This window comes from Citrus sinensis, chromosome 4, assembly GCF_022201045.2.
Source record: "Citrus sinensis cultivar Valencia sweet orange chromosome 4, DVS_A1.0, whole genome shotgun sequence".
Taxonomy (NCBI): domain Eukaryota; kingdom Viridiplantae; phylum Streptophyta; class Magnoliopsida; order Sapindales; family Rutaceae; genus Citrus; species Citrus sinensis.
In genome coordinates, this window is record NC_068559.1 from 3006527 (window position 1) to 3027505 (window position 20979).

At 34.5% G+C, this 20979-nt stretch overlaps 2 protein-coding genes across 5 annotated transcripts; both read right to left on the reverse strand.

The window, feature by feature from the left end:
* Window positions 1-1259: 1259 nt before the first annotated feature.
* Window positions 1260-4709, reverse strand: LOC102627007 (two-component response regulator ARR10-like). Of its 4 annotated transcripts, XM_025101589.2 has the most exons (6): window positions 4120-4266; window positions 3743-3789; window positions 3487-3639; window positions 2974-3312; window positions 2796-2872; window positions 1260-2657 (listed from the first exon to the last, which is right to left on the reverse strand). In XM_025101589.2, exons 3-6 carry the CDS (start codon window positions 3602-3604, stop codon window positions 1467-1469), a joined length of 1725 nt encoding a protein of 574 aa, XP_024957357.1. In that variant the 5' UTR covers window positions 3605-3639; window positions 3743-3789; window positions 4120-4266; the 3' UTR covers window positions 1260-1466. The 4 variants fall into 4 exon arrangements, with proteins under 4 accessions (XP_024957357.1, XP_006486037.1, XP_006486036.1 ...); XM_006485974.3 differs by lacking the exon at window positions 3743-3789 and having other exon boundaries at window positions 2811-2872; window positions 4120-4709; XM_006485973.3 differs by lacking the exon at window positions 3743-3789 and having other exon boundaries at window positions 4120-4709.
* A 10883-nt stretch (window positions 4710-15592) lies between these two features.
* Window positions 15593-17207, reverse strand: LOC102626722 (uncharacterized). The gene is made up of 2 exons (XM_006485972.4): window positions 16144-17207; window positions 15593-15995 (listed from the first exon to the last, which is right to left on the reverse strand). The coding sequence occupies exons 1-2, from the start codon at window positions 16765-16767 to the stop codon at window positions 15861-15863; spliced, it is 759 nt and encodes a 252-aa protein (XP_006486035.1). The 5' UTR covers window positions 16768-17207; the 3' UTR covers window positions 15593-15860.
* Window positions 17208-20979: the final 3772 nt, after the last annotated feature.

Genomic DNA, 20979 nt, shown 5'->3' on the forward strand with positions numbered 1-20979 from the left:
TCCTAATTGTTTTACACTTAATGTAACATTTTTTTTTTGGGTAGGAAAATCTAATGCATGCAATAATCAGGAAAAACTTAGTGATAAAGTTTAGGCACATGTTGAGTTAGGATTCTTTGTACAGTGTCAAGAATTTGAAAGTTGTTTCAACTACAGGCGATTACAGACCATTTTCAAATCAATATAAGATTATTTTCTTGGTTATAACTTTGCTTAAGAGGTTAGAAGAAGGAACTGTTAAGATTCCGATCAATAGATTCTAATTCATATCTTTGAATTTGATTGATATACGTGTGAATGGTAACATAATCCTCTCATGTATTTTTTTTAATTATTAATGTTTGTTAATCTTTAAGTGTATATTAGAAATTATTGATCTTTATGTTTTAACATGTTTATGTTATTTTTCTATAATATTATAGATGTTGTTGGAAGTTTATGTGGTGTGGGTGATATTGAGATCGTTGGAGCTGGTTGGAAAAAAAAAGATATAAAAGTTCTAATAGATTAGTAAGTTGAATATAATTTAGAACTTATCAACAACTACAAAAGATATAAGGTCTGTACGCTTACACTATACACATTAATATATATTTTTAAAGTTAATAAAAAAAATTAACTTTTATAAATAACATTAGTTTTATAAGGTTGCCTCATCTTAAAAAAAAAAATCAATTTATATTTTTTATCAGTTTCATCAAGTGCAAAATAAGAAAAAATGATAATACTAAATTCTTTTTTAAAAAGCGCACGAAGAGCGGTTCTATTTCCTAGTTTGTCAATTAAAGTGCATCACTATCTTAAAAATTTGAAGTTAAATCTCAACCCTTAGCTAAATCTTGAGATGCTAGACTAGCCTTAAAATAAGACAGGAAAATGTACTAATCAACCTGCATTTATATATATTTACCCTTAAAAAAAAATCATTTTTTTTTTATAGATTCCCTTCAAAAAGTTGAATGTGAAGAATGCTTTGGTTTTTTTTTTGTTTTCCTTTTTTTAAGGATTGAAACTGAATATCAACAAAAGTGTTATTTTGCCCTTATTCTTTTTTTTTTTTTTTCCCGATCTGATCCCTAACTGAAAAGATGGATTTCAGTAAGCGGCAGAGCCATCCCTTCGTATGGAAGGCAACAGGGAGTCAGAAAGGTAGCTAACTGGAGTAGTATTAATATTATATTCATTTAATAAATGAAAGAAAAGAAAAGAAATGAAGATGAAAATTCTCGAGCCAGTATTCTACCATAAGAATGAACAAGAGGAAGAATGAAATGGAAAAGCCCAAGCATCAAATCCTAGCTCTCAATCCATTAAAATTGTTTTATTTGATCCTGCATGGCATACACCACTGGATTGAGGGATTTCGTTAAAGATATAGATAAAACATGTGCAAGTTTTTCCACCCTTAATATTTAAGGTGTCAAAAGAGAAAATGTACAAGTGAGCACGATATCTAACTTACTCATTTAATCATTGCACTCATCATATATGGGATCATAGTTATTTTGCATGAAACCATCATGGCACGCGCTTTGCTCTAAGAGGAAGTCATCATTTGACCTCAAATTTGTGTCCAATGAAGCTTTTTCTACACCAGTATGCTGAGCAACGTAAGGAGAATTGCTTTGGTTCATGCTCGAGCTAAAGGGACCCATAGTATAATTGCTACAAAGTAGAGAGTTCACATTGCTAACTGGATGATCTATGTTCTGGTTGTAATCCTGTTTATGTTCCATCCACTGCTTCGATGCGTAATTTTGGATTTCATTGCCGATCATGCCTGGCTGGTAAGACAAATCTCCCCTGGAATTCTCCAAATATGTGGAATTGGCAATGGAAGAAGAAATATCCAGATAGCAGTTTGAAGATAAAATGTTATCTAAGTTATTAGGAGGTACTTGATCAAGAATAAAAGGTTCACCCAATGGCAAAGAAATTGATGACGACTTTGATAATTGAACTGCATCCTGCCAACTTTCTTGACATCGACCATGATCAAGAAAGTTAGAAGAATCATGGACTCCCACATCAAAATATGCCTGATTCAGTGAAGCCACAGTGAGAGAAGATTGATTTCCATATGCATCTCTACTCTGAGCCTGATGCGGGTTTGCTTGTAACATCATAAGGTTGCTCAAGGAAGTAGATACAGAGCTGCTTGAGCTACCAACAGCCACTCTAGCATCTATGAATCCAGTGGCAGCTGTAAAGGCTGTTGGACTATTAATGTGATTAAAATCTCCAATGTGGGTGGTAGACTCGCTTTGTGGCATCTGGTTAGGCTCCAATGAAGTCTGGACCCCTTGAACCAAATTTGAATTTCGGTTTGCGGGAAACATTGCTTGCTGGTTTTTCCCAATAGTATTGAAGGAGGTGTTGAAAGATTGGGAAAGACCTGGTTTTATCATGCCAGAAGAAGCAATTCCATGCATGCTTAGACCAGCACTTGAGTTCAACCTACCAATCATGCTGCCGGGAACATATGATGAAGATAGTGCAGAACTTGAAAGCCTTCCTGGACTATTCACCGAGTGTGAACCCCCAAATCCGTCCAGTGCACCAATACGTAAATAAGACGAATCTTTACTCCCTACTGAAGCAACCATCCCAGCTTCCAGTGTTTTATTACCAAGTCTTTTCAGGGAAAGCCTAAATTTCTGCAACACAAAAGAAGAAAAGTAAGTTGAGGAGAGCATTGGTTAATTCTACAAATTTGCGAAAGCCCACAAGTAAAACAAGGTGGAGGATCATAAAAGAGTATCCGAAAACAATTAGTGAAAAGGAAACATCAGTGCCTGCAGATGACTTGCCACATTCTCCCTTGTAAGCCCTTCAACATTCATCAGGTCAAGAATTTTCTTTGGGACAGCCTCTGCCCATGATGGAAAGACAAAAAGGAAAAGAAAATTAAAAATACCTCAAGAATGAGAATTGAGATATCAGAATAATATACTTCTTCATAGGAACACTTACTGTCAAGTCCCAACAGATTAACAGCTCCAATAAACTTCGTATGCAACTCTGTGGTCCAAACAACCCGAGGCTTCTTCTGGGTTGTCGAGTTCTCATTTTCGTGACCATCATCATCACCATCTTCATCCTCATCCCCGTCTTGATCCTTCCTTTTCCTATAGGATTTTTCAAATTCGTGTGGTGACCTGTTTTGGTCCTTAGGATCAACTTTCTTTCTCCTGATTACATGTTGCCATGTGTTCTTCAGCTCCTCCATTCGAACAGGTTTCAACAAGTAGTCACAAGCTCCATGATTAATCCCCTTCATCACAAGCTTGGTATCGCTATATGCTGACAACACTGAACCAAAATTTCAATAAGTCTCCTACATTAACCACCTAAAACTACTAGTGGCACAAAAGTTCCCGGAAACAAAAACTACTAAAGAAATTAATTGATACAAATTGAGACAATGTGAAAAGAAAAGCAAAGATCAATAAATGTGATAAAGTAACAAAGAGCTTTCATGCTTACTTACGACAGGTAGGTCCATCTCAAGCCCCACAAGTTCAAGAAGCTTAAAGCCATCCATGTCTGGCATATAAACATCACTGATAACCAAATCAAAATTGTTTCTGTTTTCCCGCAACATTTTCAGTGCTGTGATAGCCCGATTGGTTACTGTAACTGCAAAAAACAAAAAAAATGAGATAAGAAATAAGCAAATTTAAATATTATTTCAGAGACAACAATTACAAATCATCATTAAAGCAGATCGATCGAAATTTACCTTATTAATCAAAAGTCAAAAGCACAATCACGTATGATGAATAGTGTCTAACCGTTTTCAACAGCCAATTAAATCCACAAAAAAAAAAGACTACAATCAAAACCCCATAAACCCAAATTTTCAAATATTTCACCAAAATTAGGACAAAAAATCTCAATTAGTAGAACCATTGAAATTATAAATTGAAACTGCGAACACAAAAAAAAAAAAAAAACGTACAACCGAGTATCCAACAACGCAACTGAATTTATGCATACAGAAAAATCATACAAAATTCAATAAACAACAATTCCAAAATAAACGCCGCGTTCTATTGAACTCGGGAAAAAGAAAAAAAAAAACCAAACAAACAAACACATAAAAAAAAAAGAACAGACCTTCATACTGGCATTCACGCAGGAATTTTTCCAAAATTTTAAGGCAAGTCTGGTCGTCATCAACAGCAAGCACTCGCATACCAATTGGAAACTTGTCTATGACTCCATCTTCATCACTCGAAGAACCCCCTTTTTCCTCAGCAGTCATTGTGAATTAAACAACTTCAAAATCCCAGATGAAAAAACAGAGCAAAGACAGAGCCGAAAACAGCGATCACTACACCCCCCCCCCCCCCCCCCCCCCCCGGCGCAAAAAAAAGTTTGATTTTTGAGTGTTGAAAATTACTCAAGCGTTGTTCTTTGAGGCTTTTACACAAAACCCAGATGGAAAAACAATAGATTCCAAACAAAAAAAGTAAAAGTTGAATAAGAGATAACCAAAAGAAGAAACTGAGTGATGGTGATGTTCAGAAACAGAGTTGAGAGAGTGTTTTCAACTTTCAGCCCCAACAAGAAAACATAAATCTATATATGTTAATTGCTTATGGTATGTTATTATTGTAACAAAAAGCTCTGCTTTTACATGATTTCGTTTCAATTTCAATAAAGCTTTCAAACTCGCTCACCCTCCCCTCCGTATATGGAAATAGCAAAAAGAAGATCATAAGCTATGCTAATGTATAGTTATTGAAAAATATTATTAGTGCAATCTAACATCTCAGCCGTCCACTTTCATATATCGTTTGATTCTCATAATCGTCCACTTGATCATCCACCGTTGGTTCGACACGATTCCAACTAATTTACGGTCAAGATGTTGATGATAGGATCTTGGTGGAGCAGCTACAAAGAATGCGTTTTATGTAAAAATTGTTTGCTGTCGAAGCTATGATTAGTAAATGTAAGGGAATTAGTTTACAAAGTATTTCAAATTTTAAATAGAATTAAGAGAAATATGCAAAAAGGGGAAATATGAGATAAGATTAGGATGAAAATATCTAAAAAGATTTGAATAATTATTAGGTAATTATATTACCAATTATTTTTCAATTCCTGGGAAGTTATTTACATCCTCCAGCGAAGGTTCCTTAGGTTGAATTTTGGTTTCCTTTGAGACTTAGGTGGCATTTGTTTTTTTATCTAAAATCTGAATAGATCTGAATTAATCTGAATTCTGAATAGGTTTGAATGTCTGAATCTAAATGATATGTTTATTTTTTCATCTGAATCTCAAAAAATAAGTATTAAGTTGTTTGTTTTTTTCAACTTAAAAAGCTGAAAATATGTACTTTTACATTTGTATCCTTATTAAATTTGAATGTCAAATAAATAATATATTAAATACCATAATATTTTAACATTTATAAGTAAAACTATATTCAAGTGAATAAATAATTATTTCAGAATTTTAATATATAAAATACTATAAATTTCAAATTTTATCGTATATAATATAAGAAAAAAAACAAGGATATTTTTATGTGGGGTAAATATCTATTGGTGAGTTTAGGGATAGACATGAAAAATAAATTATAAAACATGGATATTTTTTACATTAGCAAATAATTGACTTAATTCAGATTTCTCTATTAAGTAAAAAGCCAAAAAAATTAGCTTATTTTATTAAGTCAAAATTATCTAAAAAGTCTCATTAAATTATAAAAACAAACACCTCTAATTAACTTAATTAATTAAATTAAGTCACTTTAAATTATTAAGTTAAAAAACAAACGTCACCTTATTTGTCTTAATCAATTAATTAATGGCTAGTGAAACAAAATCATGTGTATCAATTTCCAAGTGCATTCATCACTTTGTTAAGTCCAACATTATCTTTCTACAGGTTCAAAAATTCCAACACTTAAAGGTTTTCTACTCTACAGTGAAATCGTTCCGTCCATTACTTTTACATACTTTCGCAAAATTTTAAAATAAAAAAAAAAAACTACTTGAATTGAGGGAGCAATTATTGCTTCAATCATGTTTTTTAATATTACATACAATTCTACTAATATTGCAATTAAAAATCTGTCAACTAGTCTTGATCAACATGAGGTACACGACCAAAAAAATCGACTTGACATTAGAGTAAGCCGCTCCAAGAAATGGATAAATCTACCGGCATGTGAGCAAAACTTATAAATAAATTTAAGGAATATGTCATTTCACTATCTAATAATTTTTTACATATAACTTTATCACTAAATTTTTTTGATAATTATTTTTTTCACTTACTATTTTAGTTTTTATTATTTTACCACCAAATCATTAAAATTAACCGAAACTATATTAAAAGTATATTTTGTCCCTAAACTATATAAGTGTAATTTAACCCTCCAAATTAATTATATAAAAAAGTAATATTTTATTAATAAATTATTTTATATATCTATAATATTATTGTAAATATTTGTATGCTGTGAAATTTCTAAGATATTCATGCGACATCAGCAATTTATTATCAAGGTTAATTCTGTTAATAGTTTGGTTGTAAAATAATAAAAACTGAAACAATAAGTGGAACAAGTAATTTTAAAAAAAATTTAGTAGTAAAGTGATATTTCAGAAAGGGTGGAGCTATTTGCACTCAAAAAATTACTTTGGACACTCTAATTTTAATAAAAATCTATATTACAAAAATACTTATACTATGAATTACTATTAAGGACAATTTATTGTAAGTCAATATTATATAGTTATTTTGAACATACATATAATACACTCATTATTTATTTTTAATTATCATACTTTAAACCCTAAAACTTTTGTTTTCAATATCTGAATTAACATTTAGATGAATAATAAGGAAATCAATATTAAAAAAATTAATTACATAGTATTTATGATAAATTTTATTTTTTAAAAATAAAATAAAAAAGTATTGTGAACGAACTTTCTTTTTGGCTTTCGCCATTCTTCTCATATTCTTCGTCTCTACGTCTTCCTCTTCTCTTTTTTCTGCTTCATCCCTTCTTCTCATCTTCTTCATCCCTATGACTTCTTTTTTTTTGGGTAGTATCAATGGAATATAATTTTTTTATTATATTCTCATTCCAAGTTATTTTGGGTGTGAAATTCAACATTGAACATAAATGACTAAAAAATTAATAACTAAAATTAATAACTAAAATTATTAAATAATTTTTTTACAACTTAAATTAATTATATTGTTGTAAGTACATGTTAAATCTTTTAAAATTGGTGTGCTGAATAGTTTTATTAGTGTTTTAAGTAAATAAAGTTAAATAATTTAAATAGTTTAAGTAAGGATATTTTTAAAATTTTAAAGAGTGTACAAAGTAAAACTTAATCTTTTATGATTAGTGTCTGAGTGTGTAAAGTAATAGAGTGTTGAAAGAAATATTTAGAGTGCAAATAGCCCAACCCTTTCAAAAAATATTAGATGGTAAAATAATAATATCTGTAAATTTAAATAGATTTATTGTTAGTTAATTTTTTTAATTTTAATTTCTTTTTTTGTCTCTTAGAATTCTAGGAATAATCCAATAGGCTCATGAGCCCCAGAAACGTGTTGCTTTCTTATGACCTGCGGTATATCAAAGCCACATTATATTTCAATATCAATCACATGAATTCAGAGAACACAGCAGTATATCTCCTTTGAGCTAACGTCACAATGCTAATCTGGAAACCACCCCCACGCTCCACTCGCTCAGCTAATTGAAATTCCATTTGTGAGGTCTGATCGGACTTCATTTATGACACTAAATAATCCACAAGCAGCGTTATCAGGCTGCTGTGATCCCATGTCAGTTGGAAACGCTGCAGTTGGGGGTTTTTTTTATACTGGGTTAAGATCATTCGATCTCAACAACAACATAGTTTAAGCATAACTAACCATCATCAATTCATCGCAGAGTTTGTAACATCAAGAGCAATGCAGAAAACAAGAAATTCTTGGATTATTATAAATAAATTGACCAAACGGATAAGGACATATCATAGTTAAGATTTATGAGTCACAGCTTCACTCCTATGAGCTCTTTCTTTATGAGGAAGATAGTAGTGAGAGCTGCATTTGTCTGCATTCAAGCCTTCGGCAGTTCCAGAACGTGAGAGGTAACAAAACCCATGCTTCAGCACAAAATCAATATCATTGTTGTAAGGCTAAGTTTGTGCTACTGAAATCAAAATTAAAACAATATAAATAAGCCTGAATGTAACCAATTCTATTATTTTCCTTGCGTCGTCAGCGCCAATTGTTGTGAAAATTTTTAATATACTCGTAAGCGCACGATTTTAGAAATAAAGTAGTGGTAACGAGGTCGATCCCACAGAGATTGTTATAAATTGAAAAGTCTAATTTAAATTTAAAATTAATATTAATTCTAACCTAGTTGACCAAATTGAGTTTCTAAGAAAATTAAACCAATTAAACTAAGGAAGCAATTAAAATAAAGGAGAATTCAATAAGATAAAAATTACTAAGGTTTCGGAATCCACCACTATTCAACTAGTAATTACTTAATTATTAATTAATTCCCAAATTTAGAGTGACAACTCGAAATCAATCTATATCATCTCATTAATATCACAATTAAGCCCAAATAAAATTAATCTTGTGTAGTTCTTTTTCTGTTTAATAGTATGACATTTAAGTATCTTATGTAAACATATTGAATAACAAAGAGTCAAAGTTTCCCTAAACACTCTATGTAAATAATTTAATGAAAGACATAGAATCAAAGATAATCATGTATAAACCTTATAGATCCAAGCATAAATTTAATTGAATATTAATACTAACAATCAACAATGTATGACATAATTGATGAAAAGATTTTAATAACATCCAACTAATCATGTGAAATAAAAACCATAATTATCAAAGAATATATATAGGAAATTAATTAAATAAAAAAAATTATTTTATTAAATAGAGTTTCATCATTAATTTCAGTATAAGAAAATTAACTAAACATATTTAAAAAAGGAGCAACAAAATTAATAAAATCAGACATGGGAAAAGTAAACTACTGCAGCTCTTCCTTTTCCTCTATGCCGAATCGCATTTGCCTCCTTTTTCTTCCTCTCGCGGCTTCTCCCCTCTCCAAAAGCCAAAAGCTTGCTTTTATATTACTCTTTAAAATAGGCCCTGTTAGGAAATTGGTAGATGAAGCAGACACGCAGCTAAAGTGAAATTGGTAGAAAAATAAAGAACAAGCACACTAGAGGACACAAGAAAATTACGTGGTTCGGCTTTTAGCCTACGTCCACGGGCGAAGACAGAATGAAATATTTTACTAGTGAAAAGGAGTTACAAGTATTGTAGTATTTTAGCTCACTACCCAAAACCCCAATACACCCAAACTCTCTCTATCACTGTAACAAGAGCTTATAAATGCAAGCTCTTGAACTCTCTCTCAACTCCTTACGTTGCTCTCTGAATGGAATTGAATGCACAAATCGAAAATGGGAGCTCTCTCATTTTATAGCCAAAATTGGCTATTAAAATAATAATTATTCTTTTTCTTGTCAAAATCGTGCTCCCCATTTTCTTCTTTAAATTTCTTCTCTTTCCATTTTCTTCATTCCAAATTTGCTGCTGCCAAATTCTTCTTCTTCTTCTTTGAACAACTTGTTGCTGACCATCTAGATGGCTGCTTCAAACCATCTAGATGGCTGGCTGCTTTTGACATTTCTCCCACTTGGAGATTAGATTGAGAAGCAATCAATCTCCACACCATCCTTTCTGCTTCGCCATAAACATGTTGCCTACGTTTCTGCTAGGCCACAAGAGGATCTACTCCAGATAAACTTATCAGTATTTATCGGCTTGGTCAAAACATCTGCTAGGTTCTCTTTAGTATGGATTTTCTGTAAATCCACACTTCCATCTTCCACTACTTCTCGAACGAAGTGATACTGAACTCCTATGTGCTTTGTCCTGAAATGAAAAGCTGGATTCCTTGCAATGTGCAAGGCACTCTGACTGTCACAAAACACATGAATTTTCTGTTGTTTGTGCCCGAGCTCCTCCAATAATCTTTGTATCCAGATAGCTTCCTTGCAAGCTTGTGTAGCTGCCATGTATTCTGCTTCTGTTGTAGATAAAGCCACAACGGTCTGCAGTTTCGAAACCCAGCTTACAGCTGCTCCCGCAAGTGTAAACACATAACCAGTAGTGGATTTTCTTTTATCAAGATCTCCTGCAAAATCTGAATCCACATAACCTCTGACAGTAAACTCTGATCCTCCATAACATAATGCAACATCTGAGGTTCCTCTGATGTATCTTAGAATCCTCTTCACAGTTATCCAATGCTCTCCACCAGGATTCGCCATGTATCAACTGACTGCTCCCACTGCTTGTGCAATGTCCGGTCTTGTACATATCATAGCGAACATTAAACTTCCCACTGCTGATGCATACGGTACTCGAGACATCTCCTTCCTCTCTGCTTCATTGCTAGGACACATACTTGAGGAAAATTTGAAATTAACAGGAAGTGGGGTAGAAATTGACTTACAATCTTGCATGTTGAAGCGCCGCAAGATTTTCTTCAAATAATTCTTCTGTGAGAGCCAAATCTTCCTGTTATTTCTGTCTCGGTGAATTTGCATCCCTAGAATCTTGTTTGCTGGTCCCAAGTCCTTCATTTCAAACTCCCTAGCCAACTGTGCCTTCAATTCTTGGATTCGATCTTTGTTGGGACCTGCTACCAACATGTCATCCACATACAACAGTAAAATGATGAAATCATTATCTTCAAACCTCTTGTAATATGTACAATGATCTGAACTGAGTCTGTTGTATCCAAGGCTCATGATGAAGGAATCAAATCTCTTATACCAACACCTCGGCGCCTGTTTGAGACCGTATAGAGATTTGTTCAACCTGCAAACCAAGTTCTCCTTTCCTTTTTCTGCAAAACCTTCTGGTTGGAGCATATAAATTTCTTCTTCAAGTTCTCCATGAAGAAATGCAGTTTTAACATCTAACTGCTCTAGATGTAGGTCAAATGTAGCACACATTGTCAAGACTATTCTGACTGTTGTGAGTCGAACCACCGGAGAAAATATCTCGTTGAAGTCAATACCTTCTTTCTGAGCATATCCTTTCACTACCAGTCTCGCACGATACCGCTCCACTTGGTCATTGCCATCACGTTTGATCTTGTAGACCCATTTGTGTCCAATGGCTTTTCTTCCACGTGGTAGTGGTACAAGTTCCCATGTCTTGTTCTTGTGTAGAGCTTCAATTTCTTCCTGCATTGCTGTCATCCACAAAGCAACATCTGAGCTGTTTAAAGCTTCATGGAAAGTTGAAGGCTCTCAATCCTCTGTTAGAAGACAGTATGCAACGTTGATCTCTGTGACATACTCCGAGTGCCACGTTGGCGGTCGTCTCTTACGAGTTGACCGACGAACTTCTGGAGCCTCGGACTCAACTGGTTCTTGTTCCTCGTGCTCTGATGCTGCTTCAGAAGAATCTGAATCTTCTGGATTATTTTCGACATATACCGGCACAGTCTCTGACTTTTCTTTTACAGTGCCATTATCTTCATCTTTTCTTTGCAGTTGATCTTCTACAAAAATAACATCTCTGCTAATGACGATCTTGTGGGCAGTGGGGTCCCACAGACGATACCCCTTTACTCCATCAGCATACCCCAAGAAGATACATCTTCTAGATTTTGCATCCAGCTTTGTTCTTTCTTGGGCATTGTACATCACGTACACAGGACATCCAAATGCATGTAGGTAGGAATAATCAGCTGGCTTTCCAGTCCACATCTCCATCGCCGTCTTCAACCCAATAGCTGTAGATGGCGACCGATTTACTATATAACAGGCAGTTTTGGCTGCTTCTACCCAGAATGAATTGGGTAGACCAGCAGTCCTCAACATAGCTCTTATTCTTTCTGTAAGAGTTCTGTTCATCCGTTCTGCCACTCCATTTTGTTGAGGAGTGTATGCCACCGTGAACTGTCTCTGAATACCTTCTTGCTTACAGAAAGCAAGAAACTCGCCGTCTGTATATTCTCCACCATTATCTGTCCTCAAGCACTTGATCTTTTTACTAGATTCAAGTTCCACCCGCGCTATGTATTCTTTAAACACAGGAAATACATCTGACTTTTTCTTAATTGGATACACCCAACATCTTCTGGAATAATCATCAATGAAAGTCACCATGTACTTTGCACCTCCCATGGATATATCCGGTGATTCCCAAACATCAGAATGAATCAAGTCTAGAATGCATTTACTTCTAGCAATAGATCTATTGAATTTTAATCTATGCTGCTTACTTATAACACAATGCTCGCAAAATGGTAAACTTACCGATTTGAGCCCCGGAAGCAATTTTTGCTCAAAGAGAATCTTCAAGCCTTGTTCTGACATGTGGCCGAGTTTGAGATGCCACATCATCGTTGATTCTTCTCCATTTGACGCGACACACGCATCAGCCTCCTGTAGTGTTTCTCCTTTAAGCATGAATAGATTAGCATCGATCTTCTCTGCCTTCATCAATACAAGCGCGCCTTTAACGATCTTCATAATTCCATTCTCCACATGAGTTTTGCACCCATGACTATCAATTTGTCCCAAAGACAATAGATTTTTCTTTAGGCCGTTGACATGTCGTACCTCCCCAATTGTGCGAATTGTACCATCAAACATTTTTATTTTGATAGTACCAATACCAGCGATCTCCAAGGCATGATCGTTACCCATATATACAGATCCTCCTAAGATAGGTTCATATGTGTAGAACCATTCTCTCCTAGAGGTCATGTGCCAGGTAGCTCCTGAGTCTATAAGCCAGACATCAGAAAGTCGTTTTCTGCCTTCTGAAACAGTTGTTGCCTCACTGTAGAGTATTTCGCCATCATCCGAGGTACTTGTTACACACCCCTGAGCATTTGATGACTCAGGTTCTTTGCCCTCTTTTCTCTTCTGGTTACTCCAACACTCTTTCTTGACATGCCCTTTCTTGCCACAGTTGTAGCATTTAACATTCTTCTTACTTCTGGATTTTGATCTACCATGATTTTGACTCCCACTGGGGCCACGTTCTGTTGATCTTCCTCTCGTCACCGATAGCGCCTCCGCTTGCTGCGAACTTGCTTGTTTGTTTTCCTTGTTTTTTCGCCTGCTCTCCTCATTTAATACGGAGGCTGCAACATCGTCGAAAACTAGACCCTCCACTGGATTGTTGTTCGTCAGGTTGATGATGAGTTGATCATACGAATCTGGTAGACTTTGAAGTAGAAGCTCTGCACGTTCATTTTCCTCTATATTATGACCCAACGTTGTGAGTTGGGAAAATAGAGTCTTCAAGGTGTTGATGTGGTCGGTCACCATTGTAGATTCTGTCATTCGAAGAGTATAGAGTTTTCTCTTCAAGAAGATTTTGTTGTGTAGTGACTTGGCCTCGTACAATTTTGTGAGAGTATCCCATATTTCCTTCGCCGTATTTTTCTCTGCCACACTGGATAATACTCCATCCGCAAGTGCCAAGTGTAGATCAGAAATGGCATTGCCGTCTACCTCGTTCCACTTGTCATCAGTTATCTCCATGGGCCTTTCTCCAATTGCTGCCAAGCAATTATTTTTCCTCAATACAGCTTTCATCTTCATTTTCCACAACGAAAAATTATTTCCGTTAAATTTCTCAATTTCATACTTTGCCGCCATTTTATTGATAAATACTGTACACAAGCTAGTGTACCACCTTGAATAGTTGTGAGTATGTGTGAGAATGCACACCAGGAAAGTTCCCAGGAAAGACTGGAGGGGTCACAATGGTCCCACTTAAAACCCAGACTCTTTAAGCTCTTATCGCCTTTGTGACAGAACTTTCCTAGACATGTACAGAACCACACAGTTGCTTTACTCACACCACTATTCCCTGCTTTGCACCGCAAAATTTTTGGATCGCTTCCACCGTTTCACGTGAATAGTGCCGTACGCCGTATACGTGAATAGTGCCGTACGCCGTATACGTGAATAGTGTCGTATGCCGTATACGTGAATAGTGTCGTACGCCGTATACGTGAATACGTGAACAATTCCTGACTCCAAAAATACAACCAATAGCTCTGATACCACTGTTAGGAAATTGGTAGATGAAGCAGACACGCAGCTAAAGTGAAATTGGTAGAAAAATAAAGAACAAGCACACTAGAGGACACAAGAAAATTACGTGGTTCGGCTTTTAGCCTACGTCCACGGGCGAAGACAGAATGAAATATTTTACTAGTGAAAAGGAGTTACAAGTATTGTAGTATTTTAGCTCACTACCCAAAACCCCAATACACCCAAACTCTCTCTATCACTGTAACAAGAGCTTATAAATGCAAGCTCTTGAACTCTCTCTCAACTCCTTACGTTGCTCTCTGAATGGAATTGAATGCACAAATCGAAAATGGGAGCTCTCTCATTTTATAGCCAAAATTGGCTATTAAAATAATAATTATTCTTTTTCTTGTCAAAATCGTGCTCCCCATTTTCTTCTTTAAATTTCTTCTTTTTCCATTTTCTTCATTCCAAATTTGCTGCTGCCAAATTCTTCTTCTTCTTCTTTGAACAACTTGTTGCTGACCATCTAGATGGCTGCTTCAAACCATCTAGATGGCTGGCTGCTTTTGACAGGCCCCACCGACCTTGTTATTTCTTAAGCCAAAAGGCTTGGCCTTTTAATTTTCTTTGCTCTCACTCACGTGCTCACCAATTAAACTTGCACTAGAATTCCTTTTTCCACTTATGAAAGCCAAGTGGGGTCCCTTTAAGTTGCTTTCCATGCATTACAATGCCATGCACGTCCAGGTCACTTGAAAAATTGAATTTTTTTTTTAGTGCAAATTACCCTTGGCTTCACATGCTATAAACTTTTAATTGTGTCACGACTTTAATTGATGCTTTCCCAAACTTGTTATTCTTTATGCACTTTTCATTCTTAATCTCCAATTAATTCCCTATTCAATAAAACAATTTAATTAGTTAAAAATAACAAATAAAAATAACTTACAATTATATAATTAAGGGTAAAATATGTATATAAATTATGTTCATCACCAATCTCAACAACTCTGCTTTCCGAAGGCACCAATATCCTCAACTTTGCCTAGCTTGTAGCAGTTCAATGCCAGTTATCATTGAACCTGGTGTCACTGATAAATTATCTGTTACCATGAAGTAACTAATAGCTTAACAATTGTTTCAATCTATTAAAAGAGATCAGTCGTACTTGAATATAGGTTCAATTGATTATCTAGATCTGATAAGATATTTATCCCAGATACATTTGATCATATTTAATGAATCAAATGTGTACTTAGTTACTCTAGTTATGAATCTCTTTTTCAGAGAACCACCAAGAATTCATGAAGCTCAATTATATTATTTCCAAAGCAAAAGTCAAATTCTAAAGAATTTGTGTTGTACATATGGGACATAAGCTGACAAGATTAATCACCATGGCTGAGGATGATTTTTGCCGATTGCCAGTGTTGGTTTTCCTGTGCACATGCTGGTAATTTATAAATTTTATGAATAGTCGAAATGCGGAAAAGATTGGAACAATATATTGTCATTGAGTAAGTATCAATTAACAGCAGGAAAATGATCGTGTTGACGCTCAATTTACCCCATCGTCATCTCAACAAGTAAACAAACAACATAGTTTAAGCATAACATACTAGTATGATTAATTTATCGCAGAGTTTTGGAACATCGAGAACGATGCAGAAACGAGAAATCTATAGTGACAACTTATTGCTTTCATGACAGACTACTCCCACCACGGTTAATTTTTATAAGTCATATAATCTTCATCCCGAAGGTGCTGGGATTTGGGGCCCAATTGGGGCCATAATCTTCATCCCAGAAACTTTTTCTTCACGAGGAAGGAAGACGGTAGTTAGAGCTTCATTTGTTTGCATTGAAGCATTCAACAGCTCCAGAACCTGAGAGGTAAAAAAAAAAAAAAAAATGCATACTTAATTTAGCCTAAAATATATACATCAGTACGCAGCTTATGCTTTCAAATTAAATATTTGAGATAATGAAGTCAAAATTCAAACGAGTAAAAGATGCCAAAGAAGAACTCCTTACCTCATCAGGGCCAATATCGACAACTTTCTCCTTCAGGGCACCAGTATCCTTAATACTGCCCTGTAACAGACCAATGCCTAAAATCATTGACCCTGGTGTCACTGATAAATCATCTGTTACCGTGTAAGCAATAGATTTCTTCACAATTCCGCTCTCACTCTCCGAAACCATGTTCGACTGCCGCACTTCATAAGATTGAGACGAATAACATTGCGGACACGGTTTGTTTGCTTGATTTGTCACATACCGGTGATTGTTTCCACAATTGTACAACTTTCTCTCCACAGGTACTGGTGGCGGACAAGCCTGGGGCTGCAAGAGCACAGATGGTTTTTCCCATTTTAAAAGGGGTTTCAAGAGCTCAACTTTGCTGTGATTGGTTATCAGGACAGCTTCACTCAGGTTTTCAAGACTCTGGTACAGGTTTCCTGTGCAGCCAACCGTGACAGCATCCCTGAGGAGCCTGGTGACAGTACCAAATGGCATGTAAAGGAGGTTGAACAGACTATCCACAAAATCTTTTTCAGCTTCGGCAAACAGGACCTTGTTAGCTCGCTTGTCAATAATTAACTTCAATTTCACTTTCGTGGTTTCAGTGTTTGATGTTGTTGTTGCTGTTGCCATGGCTGATGTTTCTGAAGAACAAGAAACAATTCTTTAGCGAACTTGTAAGACAGTAACTACTCGTAATTAAATATCACTTGTGTGGATTAGTTACTCTCTTTAGGATGCCAAAGCGCCTGCAAATAAGTTACTTTGCAAAAGTAAGTTAGCAGCGAAAAGTAATATTATTTTTTCTAATGAAGATGATGATCAAAAGCAGAGCACAATCCCTCAAGCTTAGACTATAAATAGGCTGCTCCATGTGCCGAGTTTGCTTCCAAATTCGAGAGCATCAATTGTGGAGTGAAGCATCCCATTTAGCTTTCGGGAGGTTTTCTTTGCTTTAACAACATTGAAATGCTTTGAACCAATATGTTGTTATGCAAATCTTCACCTTAAACGAAAGCTAGTAATAACTTGAATGTTGCAGCATTCTTTTGATGACTTTTGTGACATTCCTTCTGTGCTGACTTCCGGTGACATATATGTTTTTCTTTTTCTTCTTTGTTTTGGTTTCTTTGTTAGAATTGCTTTCTTTTGTTTTGTGTATAAAAATAATAACAAGACCTCTTTATATATTAATGGTGCGTTAACTTTTAGGGTTAGGAAATTAAAATTTAGAATCAAAATAATTGATGGCTTTTATTTTGCAAAATAGAGTTAGTAATCGAAATCACGAGGCTCACTCAAATATGGGAATGAGGAATGGGATTGATTCCCAGGCGGGTGGGAATCAATTCCCATTCCTTAGTATTCTCATTCTACCCTTATTAACATTTCAAAATTTTCAAAATACCCCCTTTAAATGAAAAATATAAATACCAGTAATAATAATAAAAATTAATTTACACTAATATTAATAAATTATAATAGTAGTAGTACTAGTAGTAGTAATAATAATAATGCTAGTTTTAGATGTAGCAGTGGTGGTAGTAATAATAATAATAATCTATTATTATTTTTTATTATTATTATTACCATCATCTCATTTTGTAGTAATTGTTATCGTTATTATAAAAATTTATTCATTTTAGTTATTATTGTTATCTATCATCATCATCATCATTATTAATGATGAAAAATTTATAATTAATTACTATATTCATATATTATTAACAATAATTAATAATAATAATAATAATAATTTTTGAACAAATATCACAATAATTAAAATATAAAATAATAATTATAAAATAATTAATTAAAGACTTTTTAGTAATTTGTAAAATCTAATTCATTCCGATTCTTATTTGAAGACAAAGCAAACACATTAATGGCAATCCAGCTCATTCCAATTCCGGTTTTCACAGTTCAAGTAAACAACTTATTCTGACTCTCATTTCCCATTCCCATTACAGCTCATTCATTCTAATTCCTTTGATTCCCATTTAGTAAACACACTATAAGTGCCTGTTTGGTATGGCTTATTTAAGAGCCATAAGTGCTTATTTAATAGTATAAGCACTTTTTAAAATTTTTTATGGTGTTTGGTTATTTTTTTAGTAGAGTTTTTTTAGCTTAAATAAGCTAATTTACCTCTACTAGCAAAAGCCCAAAATTTGAGCTTTTGGGAGTAGAGGTTAGAGAGCTTTTCTAAAAATATATAATATAAAAAATATCACACAGTTTAATGGTTCAAAAGTGCTTTTTTTATTGACAACCAAACACCCAATGACTTTTTGTCCAAAAGCTCTATTGGTATAAGCTCTACTGCTATAAGCTCTACTATTATAAGCTCTATTTAATAAGCTATACCAAACGGAGCCTAAATCAATTTCCTTAAATTAACATAGATATAAAAGTATAAATTACAATTAAAATAGAAATGAAACACATAAATACATATACTTAGTAAGACAGTGATTAAAATGGAAAATTTCAAAAACACCTAAAATGATGAAATTCTAATTTCTTTTACATCAGATTCTCTTTGCTCAAGGGACCACCAAGAATTCATAAAGGTTATTTCTAAAACAAATAAAACTTTTGGATTTCACTTTGTTTTAACACACAACACAATTTTAATGTCATTCATGATCACCACTGAAATTCAAAATCCTGCTTTCATCATCACACTAATTTGATGTTAAAGAGAAACAAATAACACAAAAACTAAACAGAGTTCTTGCTTTCCTAAAACTGAAACCTAGAAAAGGAGCCATATAATCTCCCCCAATACTAGTATGGCCACCAGTAGTTCCAATAATGTTTAAGTCTATCGGTGGATTCATAATATATATTAACATCATCAATTCCCCACATAGTTTTGTAACATCAAGAAAAACGCAGAAACAAGAATATATACTAGGTTTGTCATAAATAAACCAAACGGATATATAAAGCTCGACTTATAGCTTAATCTCATGGCAAACTAGTCCCACCGCATTTAATTTTTGTGAGTCATATGATCTTCATCCCAAGCACTCTTTCTTCATGAGGAAGATAGACGGTAGACAGAGCTTCATTTGTCTGCAATGAAGCTTTCAACCGCTCCAGAACCTGAGTGTTATAAAAACCATATGCTTTAGTAGGGTGAAAAGAGCAGCATGGTAGCTCAATTATGCTTTCAAATTAAAATTTTGTGTTATTGAAATCAAAATTCGAACAAGATAAAGATGCTAACTGGTAAAGAACTCCTTACCTCATCAGGGCCAATGTCGACAACTCTCTGCTCCAGGGCGCCAATAACATCTTTAAGTTTGCCTTGTAGCAGGCCAATGCCTAATATCATTGACCCTGGTGTCACTGATAAATCATCTGTTACCGTGTAAGTGACTGAATTCTTTACAATTCCGTCCTCACTCTCCGAAACCATCACCTGCCGCAATTCGTAACGAACCGGGTCACTATCAAACCTTCGGGACACGAGGTCTTTATTTGATCTGTCACAATACGATGACAGTCTCTGCAACCGTAAAGCTTTCTCTTCACGGGTTTCGACAAGCTTAGGGCTGCAAGAGCTCAGATTCTTTTTGCCATTTTAAAAGGGGCTTTAAGAGCTGAACTTTGTTCTGATTGGGTATCACGAAAACTTCACTCAGATTTTCAAGACTCTGGTAAAGGTTTCCCGTGCAGCCAACCATGCCAGCATTCCTGAGGAGCCTGATGACACTACCAAACGGCATATAAAGGAGATTGAACAGGATATCCACAAAATCTTTTTCGGCTTCGGCAAACACGACCTTGTTAGCTGGTTTGTCAATCATTAACTTCAATTTCACCTTCTCTGTTTCAGTGTTTGATGTTGTTGTTGCCGTTGCCATGGTCGATGCTGCTGAAGAAATGAAATAAGTCTTCAGCGAATCTGTAACACAACTTCTTAGTAATTAAAATCCACTAGTGTGGATTATATACTCTCTTTAGGATGCGAAAGTTCTTGCTAAGGTCACTTTCCAAAAAGTAAAGAAAGCTAATAACACTCTACTGTTACAGCATGCTTTTGATGACTTGTGTGACTTTTCTTTTGTGCTGGCTTCCGGTGATTTGTCCTGCTTTTCTTAGTTATTTCACTTTTATTTGTTACAATTGCTTGCTTTGTCTCGCTTTTGCCAATTGCTCATTTTCTTGCTGTTGTTCTTGGTCCTTTGCTTTTGTCGATTTCGCTGAAAAGATAAGTTCTCACTTATTAACTTTCACAAATTTCTAAAAGTAAAGTTCTCAATTATTAACTTTTTCTGTGCTTTATGTTTCAGGTAGCTAGGTAGACATGAGTCTTAAAATTCCTCAAATATATTATGCATGACAAGATATAAAAAAGGAAAAAAAAAACGAAAAGAAAGAAAAGAAAGAAATGCTATGGATCTACGTGGGAAGTATTCTAATAATTGCAAAAGGTGAAAGTACGGGAACTAAAAATAGGTAGCTTATAAAATTGAACAGAAAATTAACGCTATAAAAATGAATTTGAAAGAAGATGCTGTTTAAGTATTATTGTTTCTTCTTCAAAGAAAAGGATGCCAAATTTACAAAGTGAGCTCGGCTATTTATAGCCATGATCCATCGACCATTTGTGCGTAAGCTGTATTTGTGTGTAAGATCAGAACTTCGGTTCTGTATGTTGGTTGTTTAACCAGCGTACATCCACTTGGAGATCAAAGTAAAGTTTTTATTAATTATAATATAATAATAATAACACAAAGTAGATTATTATTCTTCTTTATCTAATTGATCCTACATGCATGATACTAATCATGCATGGACGCTTGCAAACAGAACTATATAAATTATAATATA